Below are 14,107 nucleotides of genomic sequence, written 5' to 3' on the forward strand. Positions count from 1 at the left end.
TTTACTATAAATCATCTCTTTTCAAAGAATAAAGGTAGAAACATGATACTCATGGGCACAATGTCCTATAAGAATGGCATGGCTGTTTGGGAGTTGGTCTAAATAAATTGAATTTACATAAAGTTTATGTGGTCGAACTCCTCAGTCAATACAACTAACACCTAATTGTTATTGCTCCATTACATTCTAAGAGATTCCATATGCCAAATGCGAACCCATCTTCATGGGTGTTGATTTTGGCAATATTGGATGTGAAAATGTCAAGATTAGAATATCACTTCAATGAAATAACCAAATTAAATATTGGTTTGTGTGGTGCATCTAGGATATCCATGAGGATAAAAATCAATGAAATGTTATCTCAAACCTTTGTGCAAGTGCTTTTAGCTCTAGATTGTAGTAATTAATGCAAAAGAATCATGTATGTCCAAGAAGGATATGTGCGACTACCACAAACCAAACACAATGGTGTTTCATTTAATGCCTACATTAATGAGTATTGCAACATAAGTTCAAATTTGGTGCATGTGTGAAGTTAGTCTCAAAGTCTTCATAATTTTTGAATCTAAAAAAGAAAACATGTATTCCATGAAATAGTTTTTGGTGACATTGAAGATATGGTGAGAGTTTGTAATTAATAAAAAGCATTCATAATAAAACTTTTTGTCACATTGTGGAAAGGAAAACTTGTTTAAATTTTCTCTTCAACCTTTTAACACAACACAAATTCTTAATGACAATTTCATGGATTTGTCAGTAAAATGCATAAGCACTTGTCTTGTCAATAAGTTGCCATTTCCTAGTAAAGTTTCAAAGTATATCCAATCAAATGACAATGATAATGTCATTGGATATACCAGTGGAACTTATTGAGTAATGTCTTTCATAAATATTCCATACTTCTTGTGAATGATAGTGTCATCGAAGAGCCTAGTTGAAGCTATTGAGTACTCTCTCTCATAAGTTGTTGGATTTAGGGTTGTAGAAATGTAAGTACATAGCTTGGAGAAGAAGAAGCTTGAGAGTCTATTGTGAAGTATCAATAGAGAAGATTTACAAGATTAATGTATGCCCTAAAAGTAAGTAGACATATATACAAGGATGGGGGAAAAAACCTTATAAGGGAAAAACGTGTCGGACGGTTCAATATCATTTTTGCAATAATGTCCCAACATACTTCGTTTGACACAAAGCAATACCTCCATCACACTACTTGAAATGAATATCCAAATAATTATGCAGTAAGCCTAAATTTGACTTCAACTTTAAAATAATCATCAATGCATGTCTCATTAGAGCAACTAAGCAACATGTCATCAACATAAACCACAATGATTAGAGCCACATCACCCTTAGACATTTCGCGTGCGGTCCATTTGACTATTCTAAAACTACATGCAATCAACTTTGCATTTATCTTTTCATACCAAGCTCGAGGTGCTTTGCTCTAGACCATACAAAGCCTTTTTCAATCTGTATGCTTTGTTTTCTTGCCAATTTTGATATCTAATTGATGTACACTCCAATCATTATGAGCTCCTAATGCAAAAATGCTATGAATAGTTATCATATGGCAAGTGAGAGCAGAGGTCTCATCAAAATGAATACCCTTTTGCTGCTGAGCATAATCTAGCATAATCCTTTGCCACAAGCCTAGATTTATAGTGATCAACATTACGTGTTGCTGAGCATAATCCTTTGCCACAAGCCTAGATTTATAGTGATCAACATTACCATCTAGCTTGCACTTTAACTTGTAAATCCACTTGGTGCCAATGGTCTTCTTGCCAATAGACAAATAATATAAGAACCAATTACCATCATAAGAGACACTATGGGATCTTGAACAAGTACAACTAGCTAGATGCATGTAACTTATTGCTACACAATGTTTGTAGCAACTATTTCGATATGTCCCTATATTGCTTAATCTCTTCTCTCTCATCAAGAAGCGCATCATTCACATCTACATAAAAAATAGGTTGATATGTGGTGTCATGAGCAGCTTGTGTAGTATATAAAACTATCTCATTTGGCACTGCGTGTGCTTACACACCATTGAAAAGAGGCAACAAAGTGTCATAGATATCTTTTGAGTATACAGCTTACTTTGTGGATGGTACAACTTATAACCTTTGCTTTCATTATTGCACCCAAGAAAAATGCATTTAACAACCTTGTGATCCAACTTTTTGTGTTGTTGCATTGCCACCAAAGCATAAATTGAGCAACTAAAAACATGTAAGGAAGCCACATATTTTTTTACCATGCTAAGACTCATATGGAGTGATAAATGCATAAGAAATTATCTACAAATATGTAACTGCACATGCCATGTCTCCCACACATTTACTATAGTTATTGAGCTTATAGAATCCACATGATAGAGAGTTGGATTAAGCATCCGTAAATGTGAAAGTACTACCATTAATAACAAGCACAAGCAAGAAGGCAAGAAACAAGAGAAGAAGAAGAAGAAGCTTTGGCCACACACAAGAATGATCTTCTCATTCACTTTTTGAACTTTATATACATTCCCTACTTTTCATGGGCGGTCATCCCCTTTTTTAGATGGCCAGCCATTAGCCTAGGCCCATTTCTCATTTCCCACCATTCTAGTCTATCCTATTCCCAACTAATGCATACAATTTGCACAGGAGTGAGCCTGACGCTCTTTTACAAGGATTCGGGAGCGCTTTCATACTTAATGGTGTGCTTTTTACTCTTTTACTTCCCTTGGGCGACTCTAAGACTTCCTGAGGGTCGTGCCCGTGCTTTTAATTTTTTCAGGGTCTGGTTACCGGTTAAGGTGCCTTTTTCTTCCTTTTGTCCTGTGCCTTTTACTATTTCTTTTTTGCCATTTCCCGCTCCTCTGTGCTGCGGTAAACACCTCTTGTCAAAATTTCCAACTCCTGTAACAGTATAAGAGGAGTTATTGATACATGTCACAATATTGCCCTTCGGGGTAGACTTAGGAAAAGTGAATATGATACATAATGAAGAAATATGCTTCGACACCACAAGCAAAGTACAATACATCTGAATCCACAATAGATATGCAAGAATCATATAATGAAGGGTCATAATTGCATTGTCTACTAAATATCCACTTTGTATCCTACACAAGATTCGCAAATTTTGACTTAAAAGAAGAGGCATTTGCAATAGCCATACTAGTCTCCTTTTCTTGGTTTCTTTCGCACCCAATTTAGGACATTCCTTAATGATACTATCTTTTACCTTACAATACACGTAAAACATATGATTCTCTTTTTCTTCTCATCCTTATCGGGCTTCTTTATTTGAACAACATTTGTAGATTTATGCATACTAGCAGAAAATGAAGCTTTTTCTTTATCTTTTTGACTAGCCACAAAAGCTTGGTTTGCAACATGTGTAATGGACTTGTTTTTCCTAGATTTTTTTTTTTTGGGTGTTGCAAAACAAAAATCAATGCATCAAATGACTAAGCATTCGGATTGCCTTTCATTATAAAAGAAGGGTAGATGTAAAACTTCAATAGAGACCATTGAGAATATTCTACACAAATGAAATATATGTCATAATCTCATTTGTAGCAATGAATTGCTCCTTGAGATATTTGATCATTGTTTAAAAAATTGTCCATGGAGTCACCTTCATCCATGCATTTACTCTAACTTTTCATGTAGGTAAGCAACATGGGTCTCAATTTTTCCTTGATATACACACATCCAATACATTCTTAGTTGTCTTACATAATCGACTATGTGGGATCATGGTATATTTAACAAACAATGCAATCAAAGTATGGGCCTCTACATCTTTGCCATCCTAATGGAGTAGGTGGTGGTGGTGCTCTAACATTAATTGGAGCAAAATTGGACCATGCAACATAATCAATAGTATTTGTTCTTGTTGTTTTTGTTCCACTAGCAGCTTTCAAAACACCACCAGAGTGTCTCTTAATTCCATGCATAAAGTTCCAAAGCCCATTTGTAGCCAATACATGATGCATCATGTAAGCCCATAGTGGATAGTTGGTTTCATCCAACTTGTCATCAATGGCCAACATATGGGATACATCATTGTTGGCAGCCATGGCCATTAATTCTACTTGATGCAAAAGTTGCTTGTATAGAGGAAAATATACACAAAACCAATGTACTTAGACCTCAAGGACTCTTACATGTAGAATGGGCTATTGTCAAAATTTTACACAAAAGGGCAAAATAGCCTATGGAGTATTGGCAATATTACAAATGCAGGTTGAAACAAACCTGAATAAAAAATATGAGGACTTTATGGGCTTACCCGCAATATTTATCAACCTAGAAATGCTCATCAAATCTCGTCCCAATATTAGGAAATTAGGCGGAGGGTATTGACAACATTGTGCAAGAGGTCCAAGCCCACTCTGATACCAATTATTGGATTTAGGGCTACATGAGCGTAAGTACAAAGCTTGGAGAAGAAAAAGCTTGAGAGAGCACAAATCAAAGTTTATTGAGAGGTATGCATAGAGAAGATTTACAAGTCTAAGTATGCCCTAAAAGTGAATGGGCACATATACAAGATTGGGGGAAAAAACTTTGCTAAAGAGGAAGAAAGGTGCCCTAGTGGTCTTAAGTGTATTCACACACATCACTACCAAAATATGGCAACATAAATACTCCATGATGCCCTTTGCATTTTAATAATTCAAGAATTAGATCCTAAATGAATTATAAAATTTATCGTTCTACTTTTATGGAAGCTTGTGGAAGTCCAAGAAATGAAGACAACCTCTCTAATTTTAAACTACTTAGTAAAATGAAGGGATTGGTTAATATGCATTTAACTTGAAAAGGATATTACCTAGTTAAATAAACATTTCTAAGTTAGTTTTTGGGGACTAGGTTGTTACAAGAGCATGCAATGATGCATTGATATGGTGGTTTGAAACTAAATATATAATAAGATCAAGGGGGAACCAACATTGGTTTGAGGTCACAAACAAGCAAAGTAAATGTTTATGAAATTACAAAGACCAAGACATCTACAAGTAAATGAAAAAGAAAAAGAAAGCATTCAAACACAATATTGATTTTCAGAAAAAACTTTTATTGCTTTTGCACTAATTACACACTACATAGCCTTGACTAACATCTTAGCTAATTGCAAAAACTAGACTTCCTAACTAGTCTATGACTTGAGAAATCACAAGATCTACCTTTGATATCAACTTATTTTGTTGTAAAAAATGCAAAGCATATTGGATCCCTTTGTGTTCCTTAGGATTGTCATCAAGGCCAAAAATGGTTAAAAGTGGGCCAAATTTAACTTTCATTCACAATATGATTAGTGATAAACAAATATGAAAGTGCCATATGCCATCAAGTGGAACACTTGACATTTAATAATTCAACATATATTCATGTGCTTTTATCAAAATTATACTAGCTTGTCTCCAAAAGTGTCTTGTCAAGGTATTTGAAGTGAAAAATATGATACTTTTTCTATCAGTGGGGATAGTCCCATACATAGAAAATGATGCCAAATCTAGTCTACCTATCAAGATGCAAGTTAGTAGACACCTGCTCAATCTTGTCATTTTCCAAAAAAAGGCTTGCTTGCATAAAAGAATGGCTAATCTACTATTATGAATATGATGCTTGCTAGGAGAATGTCGTGTGGCATGTGAACAATAAAAAGGCTATAGCAAAATGTGGCTATTCAAAATTGGGATGCATTCATTTAAGGTGTCGAGGATGGACATTTTCCTCCTCCTTATATAAGATAAGGCTTTTGGTACACATTTTCCTCTATTGCTCTTCCACATGTTGGACTTGGTTGTCACTTGCTGGGTGTGTTACTTAAGGCTCAAGTGGCCTAGGGATGCTTGATGGGGTGATTTCTACCTTGGGCACCACTAGAACCTCACAAAGCAAAGGGGACTCCCCTTCTGCAAAGGATGCCTCTATTCAACTAATAAAGACTAGTGTATGATAGTTGTCTTATGATACAATTCACAGAAACTTTAGGTTGGTAGTTGCCATAGTCATAAAACCTCAAGTTCCTAGTCCTAGGGCATTTCATAGGTAAGTGGTTGCTAGCATAGTGGATACATTGTATGTTTGGTTTGTAAGTGTTCTTAGGTTTCAAGCTCTTCACTAGCTTTTGTCAACTCTTGGTTTTGTTGCTTAAAGATTATTCATCTCTTAAGAGATGCTAGGCTCTTTTTCGTTCCTTATATTGACTTTTTGGCCTATATTAGTGGGCACTATGCTTTGTTTATCCTTATTCATTTCTTTATGTAGGTCATCAACTCAAATTACCTCATCAAAAGCCTTGTTTAGCTTGCATTATCCAAGATGCAACTATCATTTCACACAATCATTCATCTTAAATGTCATTGATAAAGGCTCTCAAGTTATGTTTTTCATTTGTGGATATTCTTTTGAACCGACCTTAGTTTCTTGACTTGTAATCCTGAGTCAACTCCTTTGCTCCTTGCTTTGCATTCACGTGTTGGATTATGAGGTTGTCCATATAGCCAACTTTTGAAAGCTTCTTAATAACGAAGAGATCCTTGTGTTGAGAAGCTCACTTTTTTTTATAGAGTCCAAGCTAGTGAACCATGTTCTCCCATTTTCAACTAGGCAAGTCCAAAGGCTTGTGCTGGTTTGCCTATAGTTATGAGGCCATTGGCTTCACAAACTTGCTCAAATTTCTCTATGAAGCTATATGTGTTGTCTCTCTTATCTAGTTTCTATATGGGTTGTCGCCCTTCTCTAATTGCTTTACCATAAGTAGGATTTGGCTTACTCTTTAGAAATGATGCTTCCTCCTAGGCCATTAAGCAAACTTGTTGCTAACCTAGTATCCATATCAAAATTGGTGTTGTAGCCTTGACAATTGACAAACTTTGCTCTAAGTGACTAGTAATGCTAGACAATACTCACATATGTAGTTCTAATCAAGTTTTGTTGAGTTTGAAATTTAGTTCCTAGTAGTCCCCAAAAAAGTTCAATGAAACACTGTTAATTTGAGTGTGCTCTTTGAGTATGATTTTTTTATTTGAATCCACTCTTCCTTGCAAATACAAAACTTGCAAATACCACTCTTCGTTTAATTCTCTATATAGTCTATGCATCTAATACTGAGAAAAGCACAAGACTTGTAAATGAAAATAAGCATTAATTGTACTCTTCCTTTCAATCCAAACTCTAGATGACTCCTATTTATGGTTGGATGGAGGTTTTGGTTGGGCATCAAGTTGATCTCGAAGGGAGCTCCACCTATTTTGCTCTTCACATATTGGGTGGATATGCCTCAATGGCTCCTCTTCAAAGCTTCCTGTGTCCCAACAAATAGAAATTAAATAGAGATGCTCTCATGTATCCACTCTATTGGTGATTGTTCCTTAAGCAAGCTAGGTAGTTCTCACAGGAGTTCATAAGAAGAAATGACAATATCATACAAATGAAGGAGATGAGTGGGTATTTATAGGCCTTGGCCCCATATCTATGACCTATTAAGGGATCTTTCAAACCCATTTGGTGTTTTGTCAAGTTGAGGCATGGATTACATGCTTTGTAGGTTAACTAGCCACACTAATAGTTATGTGAAGGGAAAGTCACATACACTTGTGTTTTTCTTAGGCCCATGGGTGGCACATTATAGAATTCATTTGAATTTTTTTTGCATAAGTAATATTTTCCTTCACCCACTATATTTTAAATTGGCCTTTTTTACTAGTACTTTCTTAATGAGTTGGATTTTTCTTGTTTCCCTTTGTTAGTTCTATGGGTGCAAGGGTTGGATTGAAGTTTTTTGCAAATCATTTGAAGGTAACCTATCACCTAAGTCACACCAAATACACCTTCCAAAAGCATTGATTTTGGATAACCAACGGTCCCTTTCAAAAGCATTGCTCCTATACTTGAAGGTACTCCCTATTCTCCTTAGAAGTTTCTTTTCTCCTCCTCATGCTTTGGAGAAGAGGAAGATGTAATGGTCTTTCCAAGCTATGAAGGCAAGGTTGGTAGTGCTGACATCACATCCTTAAAAAATCTCCTTCTTCTTGAGAGTTGGCTAGATGTGCTTCTAGCCTAATAGCTACTTGCAAGAATTTGTTCTTTGCCAATGGTGCTTTCTTCTCCTTTCTTGCTTGCAAAATTTTTTGCTTACATGTTAGCCTCAAGAAAATCAGACATTAGCTCTTCCACATTGTCAATGACAAAGAAATTGATATGGGCCATGAAAATACTAAAAAATTGTGTAGACAAACTAGAATTGATCATTTTGCACTCCCACTTCTAGTGAATTAAGTACCAAAAGTTTTGCAACATTTATTGTTGACTAAGTAAGAGTATAAATCATGTAATTCTAGCTAGAAATCGTTTGCATTAACCCCATGGATAAGAAACCATGTAATGGGCAACTTAGAATGTGCTTGCACACATTAAAATGCTTTGCACAAGTATAAGAAATTGATGTTATAAATGATAGTTAAATGTTCTACTCTGGAGTAGGTATAAGTTTGCACAATTGTCAATGATACTACCACAAATGCTTTCATGACACAAGTTTGACTTGAACACAAATCAGGTGTGTTGGGCCACATGTGCATAACTTTTCTATGGGTCACTTTAGAAGCTTTGGAAAGATCGAGTCTAGAAACTTTGAGACATGCTTCATGGGAGGAACATTTGTAGGCTTATGAATCGAAGGAGTGGTACAGAGAGGAAGTTAGGATAGGAATGCAAGCTAGATTGTGGGGGGAAGCAAAAACGACTAGTGTGGCTGTGGTGCCATTGGTGGATGTGGAGGCGGAGGAGGGATGGTGATGGCTCATGATGATATGTATGGATATGTGATTAATGTAGCACGGTCTATGGGGGGGATTCTCATGGTTCAAAATGTTTACATATGTATGTATGTATGTATGTATGTCATGCAAGAGATGTTTAAGGTAAGAGGAGGGAAGGGTCCTGGCAAGGTAAGCAATGGGGGTTTGAGAAGTGTGTATGTATGCATGCGATGAAAGAGGTGTTTAAGGTGAGAGGAGGAGGGAAGGGTCCTAGTCAAGGTACCAAGGGGGGTTGGACAAAGGTGACACGTGCCGTCCCATCCCTAGGGAGGGTTTAGGGCCTAGGGAGATGAGGAGCCTGTTCCCACGTGGTCTGTTGAGAGTCTCTTTCTCTCTCTCACAGTCATAATATCGGTGCCATACATAAACTAAAATTACTAACGAAAAGGGCATCCGTTCCAACTTCCATGTCGTGTTGCTCCGCCTCAGGCTTCCATATCTTGATTCTCTTTTGCTCTCTCTCTCTCTCTCTCTCTCTGCCTGCCTGCCTGCCTGCCTACTCTTCTTAAAGCAAAAGAACATTCCTCCACATCTGGACAACAAGCCGGACACAAACCTAATCCTTCTACTTTCCTTCGGCATCGTTGTCGTTGTCACCATCGCCATTACCAGAGCTTCCCGTTCTCCATTAGTGGTTCTTCCCTGTTCATCCTCGTCATCATCGCAGCTTCTCCTCCTACCTTGCCTTTCTCCTTCGTGTTCGCCCCTCCCATGGCTCAGGCCGTCCCGCTCTCGGGATCCTTCCTTCCTTCTAGCTCCTGCGGGTTCGCCGGCGAGAAGAATGCCTTCCTGCTGCAGCTCGCGTTCCCTTCCCATGGCGGCCTTTGCAGAAAAGAGCAGAGATTCGTCCGATGTGCCGGAGCTCCTACCTCTGCAGACACCGAGGTCTTCGATTCCAAGGCCTTCCGGCGCGACCTTAACAAAAGCGGCCTGTACAACCGCAGCGGCTTCGGCCATAAGCAGGAGATGCTCCAGCTCATAAGCGAGGAGTACACAAGTGAGGCCTCGATCAACAAGCTTTCTTTTTTGCCGCCATTTCATTTTTCCTTGGTCGTTTACGTATCGCCATTTTTCCACAAGCGCATATCTATGCTTGTACCATTTTCCATTTCTCATATAGTGCCACACTTTTGTTTCATTATGATGCGAGTTCGGATAGCAGCTCTGTATGCCGGATACTTTGCTTGAGCTTTAATCTCCGTTCTGTTTTTCTTCCTATTACCTTGTAGGATGAGTTGCAATCTCTATTCTGTTTTCTAAAAATTGCGTTGCTCATACAGGCGACATAATTAAGACTCTGAAGGAAAACAACAACCAGTACACTTGGGGCAATGTTACTGTAAAGCTCGCTGAATCTTATGGTTTCTGCTGGGGAGTTGAGCGAGCGGTCCAAATAGCTTATGAAGCCAGAAAGCAGTTCCCAGAAGAGAGAATCTGGGTTACTAATGAGATAATTCACAATCCTACTGTCAATCAGGTAGTGCTGCAATGTGAAACCACATGTTCTATTGATTATTGATTTGTTAGGCAACTTGTTTCAAATCAATAACCAGCTGTATACTCATGTAGAGGCTGGATGAGATGGATGTAAAGCTTGTTCCTGTCAAGGAGAATGGCAAAGACTTTAGTGTGGTCGAAAAGGGAGACGTGGTTATCCTCCCAGCATTTGGTGCAGCTGTTCAGGAAATGTTGACACTAAATCAAAAGCAAGTTCAGATTGTTGACACCACTTGTCCTTGGGTCTCTAAGGTATTGCTGACAGATTTTTTTCGGTAACCTCTTTTTGGTCATCATGTTTGGCTCAGATTCTTATTATCTCTGACTCCACATCATAGGTATGGAACACTGTCGAGAAACATAAGAAGACAACTTGCACTTCTATTATCCATGGAAAGTACTCTCATGAAGAGACAATAGCTACAGCTTCATTTGCAGGGACCTACATCATTGTTCGCGACATTAAGGAGGTGAGAAGATGAATTAGTGGAAATTCCAGATTCAAAACCACTATCATTATTCTAACAGTGTTGGTGTTCTGTCATTGACAGGCAACTTATGTTTGCGATTACATTCTTGGTGGTAAGCTTGATGGTTCAAGTGGCACAAAGGAAGAATTACTTGAAGTAAGCCTATCCAAACCTGCAATCACTATTATGTATATGTTTTATTGGATGACATGTTGAACCAACTATATTTGTTGTATTTTTGCAGAAATTTAAGCGTGCTATTTCCCCAGGCTTTGATCCAGATGTGGATCTGGTTAAAGTAGGCATAGCTAATCAGACAACCATGCTGAAAGGAGAGACTGAAGAGATAGGTAAAATGATTTAGTACATGCTACTGCACTGATGTAAATTTGTTTTTCCAAAATTTTTGAAGACTTAGATGCTCACAATGCAACACATTCCAGATTCAAAGTTTGCAAACTGTACCATTGATTTTCCTGTAAATGTGGAACGTTGCAAGTGCACATGGCTTTACCTGAGCAAATCCCCGTATTGTTAATGCTTAAGTTCTTATGCAAATTCAGGCAAGCTTTTTGAGAAAACCATGATGACTAAGTATGGGATTCAAAACATCAATGACCATTTCATGAGCTTCAACACCATCTGTGATGCAACACAGGTAGATTTGGGATGTTTAACCCATTATCTTGTGTGACATTAATCCTTATTTCTTTTTACAGTAGATGTTTTCACAGCTTATGGAGCATTTGATGAAGGTTTCCCATCTTTGTGGCAGGAAAGGCAAGATGCCATGTACGATCTAGTCAAGGAGAAGTTGGATCTGATTCTTGTGGTAGGAGGATGGAATTCAAGCAATACTTCACATCTGCAAGAGATAGCTGAACTCAGTGGCATACCTTCATATTGGATTGATAGTGAAAAGAGAATTGGACCTGGAAATAGAATTGCCTATAAGCTAAATGTATGTGCAATAAGCTTTCCTTAAATATCTATAGGCATCATGGAAAACTGTGTTTGTTCTTGAGGAGTATGAAAATCATTAACAGGCTGGTGTGCTTGCAGCATGGTGAATATGTAGAGAAAGAAAACTGGCTGCCTGTAGGTCCAGTAACCATTGGTATCACTTCTGGAGCGTCCACTCCAGATAAAGTAAGAGTTTTTTGCTACTGTATGACTCGTTGCATGTATAATGGCACTCTGAGAATTCACGTTTCTTCCTGTTAACACTTGTGTTTCTGACTTGGCAGGTTGTGGAAGATGCCTTGAAGGCAGTTTTCCAACTGAAGCAAGAAGAACTGCTTGCAGCATGCTAGGTAAGGGAAAAGTCTGCAAGAATATTGATCTGCTCATCGATATGTTGATGCTTTTATGCCTTCGCAACTGTAGTACCTGTTAACTTGAGGATTGCGGCCCAAGGCCAATGACAGCAAGTGGTGCTAGTCGTTGGGTATTCTGCAGTGATTGGACCGCTGTCTAAGCTGGATTTGTATAGTAAGTGTTACACAAATTCTTCTGGAGACAGGATGTGGAATGCTGAACTCCCTAACTGAAGTCTAAAGGCCTTTCGAGTTCTAGGACCTTGGCTATGTGTACAGAGTACTTGGGAATAAGGTTATAGAATGCTACAACTAGAATGAAGAGGAAGTTTGCATGTAACTTTATCAACCATATAAAAAATGGTTCTTACCTCAATACAGCTTATCTTCACACAAGTATGTGCATCAGTATGTTCAACTATTCCCGCATACTGGTCAGTTCTTTGATCTAACAAGCACTGAATGCTATGTTCTAGTCTACTTTCATTTCAAACTATAGTTTAATCGAGAATCTTGCTCACATTTCCCTTTATTAGTAGTCTTGTTAATCGAATTAATGATTACATGGGTTTATAGATTCACGGTGAATTTCCAAATTCGCATGCACCAACGCCCCGCTAAAACCTTTCCAGTAACATGATTAGTTGTTATCACGTATGGAAGCAGCTTCACATCCATTGATTTGCGAAATTGCATATGATCTTAAAAGAGACGTGAAGTTTTCTTTCCTTACCCGTATCTTATTTACACATATGCTTACAAGGACTTGTAGACTTAATTTCTCCTTCAAATATAATAACCGTTTCTTATTTGCAGGTAATCACTTGTAATCACTTGTGGTTGAAATCTGTGATTCAGGAAAACAAATTAAACAAAAATTAGTACGACGTTACAAGTGTTCGCAGTAGAAGAAGATTTCTAGACTTGACGATTTGAGTTAACTTTGAAAGCCTTGCAACGTCCGGTAAATTTTCCAATTTGGGTTTTGGGTGTACACTTGAAGAGAGAATTTTTAAGTTTGAGGGTTTAAGGTCCAATGGATCCTTGAAATTTAAGAGTGAAAAGTCACAAGAAGTTTTGGTAGTATGTATGAGCAGTGTACCACATGATCTTCAACATATGCATCACACGTCATGTTCTTCAATTAAACATTTTGATACCAGTTGTGTAGTTGAGATCCAAGATTGAATCATCAAGAGGCTCGTGTCAAGATGCCTTTGTCACGGGGAGCATTGGCATTTTACTCCTAGAAAAAAATTTCACTTTCTTGCCATAAGCATCTTAGCACATTTTCTTATGTCACTTCATTATTCTTTGTTTGTTATGATTGCCCTTTAGGGCTTCTGCTATTAGAATGATACGGTTGCAAGGGGGTGCTTGCCGCTATAATATTATTCATAGTTTACTAAAGTGGCACACTCTCTTCACTTAAGTAGTTTACTTTTTGCACATGAAATATAGCTCACCTTTTTGTTATCTATATTCTTTACTTTATTTTCTTTTTTATTTTAAAAACTAAATTTTCTCCACTAGATTTTCTTCTATTTTCTTTGTTTTTACCTCTTGTACTTTTATTGCCTTGTATTCCTCTCGACCTCCCCCTCCCCCCCTTGCTTTGCCTTCTCCATATATACCCATAAGCCTTCATATATATGTCCTCACTTTTACAGGTGTACAATAGGCCAATACACAATCAGGTGTCTTAATAAAGAAGGAATGGTTCTCACCATTGTAGCTTTCCTGCTCCATAAGGATATATGTTAGAACACAATTTAGTGATTAATCGCTACACATGATGCATGACTATAGGCAAATAACCACCTTGTATGTAGGTATATGGGAGAAGACTAATCAACTTTAGATATTTAGCTGTTGTACATATTGTGTTTCAAATTTCGGTCTTCAATGTTCTTCATTTTTGAGTTTCTCTTTCCCTTTTTGTAAAGGGTAAATGTACTAATTACTAAAATAGCAGTCACAAGGAAACTAAA

The 14,107-nt window shown here is 37.6% G+C and overlaps 1 protein-coding gene across 1 annotated transcript; it reads left to right on the forward strand.

Annotated features, from left to right (window-relative positions):
• The first annotated feature begins 9,302 nt into the window (after nt 1–9,302).
• Nucleotides 9,303–12,636, forward strand: LOC148024879 (4-hydroxy-3-methylbut-2-enyl diphosphate reductase, chloroplastic-like). Its single transcript, XM_087694550.1, has 10 exons — nt 9,303–9,830; nt 10,114–10,310; nt 10,403–10,582; nt 10,669–10,800; nt 10,882–10,956; nt 11,045–11,150; nt 11,364–11,458; nt 11,576–11,761; nt 11,863–11,949; nt 12,048–12,636. The coding sequence occupies exons 1-10, from the start codon at nt 9,545–9,547 to the stop codon at nt 12,111–12,113; spliced, it is 1,410 nt and encodes a 469-aa protein (XP_087550676.1). The 5' UTR covers nt 9,303–9,544; the 3' UTR covers nt 12,114–12,636.
• Nucleotides 12,637–14,107: the final 1,471 nt, after the last annotated feature.

Source organism: Lygodium microphyllum, chromosome 15 (genome assembly GCF_053477565.2).
Source record: "Lygodium microphyllum isolate KBCC chromosome 15, Lygodium_microphyllum_v1.1.10, whole genome shotgun sequence".
NCBI classification, from domain to species: Eukaryota; Viridiplantae; Streptophyta; class Polypodiopsida; order Schizaeales; family Lygodiaceae; genus Lygodium; species Lygodium microphyllum.

What these genes read in the sequence shown, in the direction of transcription:
- LOC148024879 (XM_087694550.1), top strand. Translation starts at nt 9,545, where the DNA reads ATGGCTCAGGCCGTCCCGCTCTCGGGATCCTTCCTTCCTTCTAGCTCC. An exon ending in CTTGTCCTTGGGTCTCTAAG is followed by an intron (nt 10,583 to 10,668) that starts GTATTGCTGACA and finishes TCCACATCATAG; the next exon opens with GTATGGAACACTGTCGAGAA. An exon ending in CAAAGGAAGAATTACTTGAA is followed by an intron (nt 10,957 to 11,044) that starts GTAAGCCTATCC and finishes GTATTTTTGCAG; the next exon opens with AAATTTAAGCGTGCTATTTC.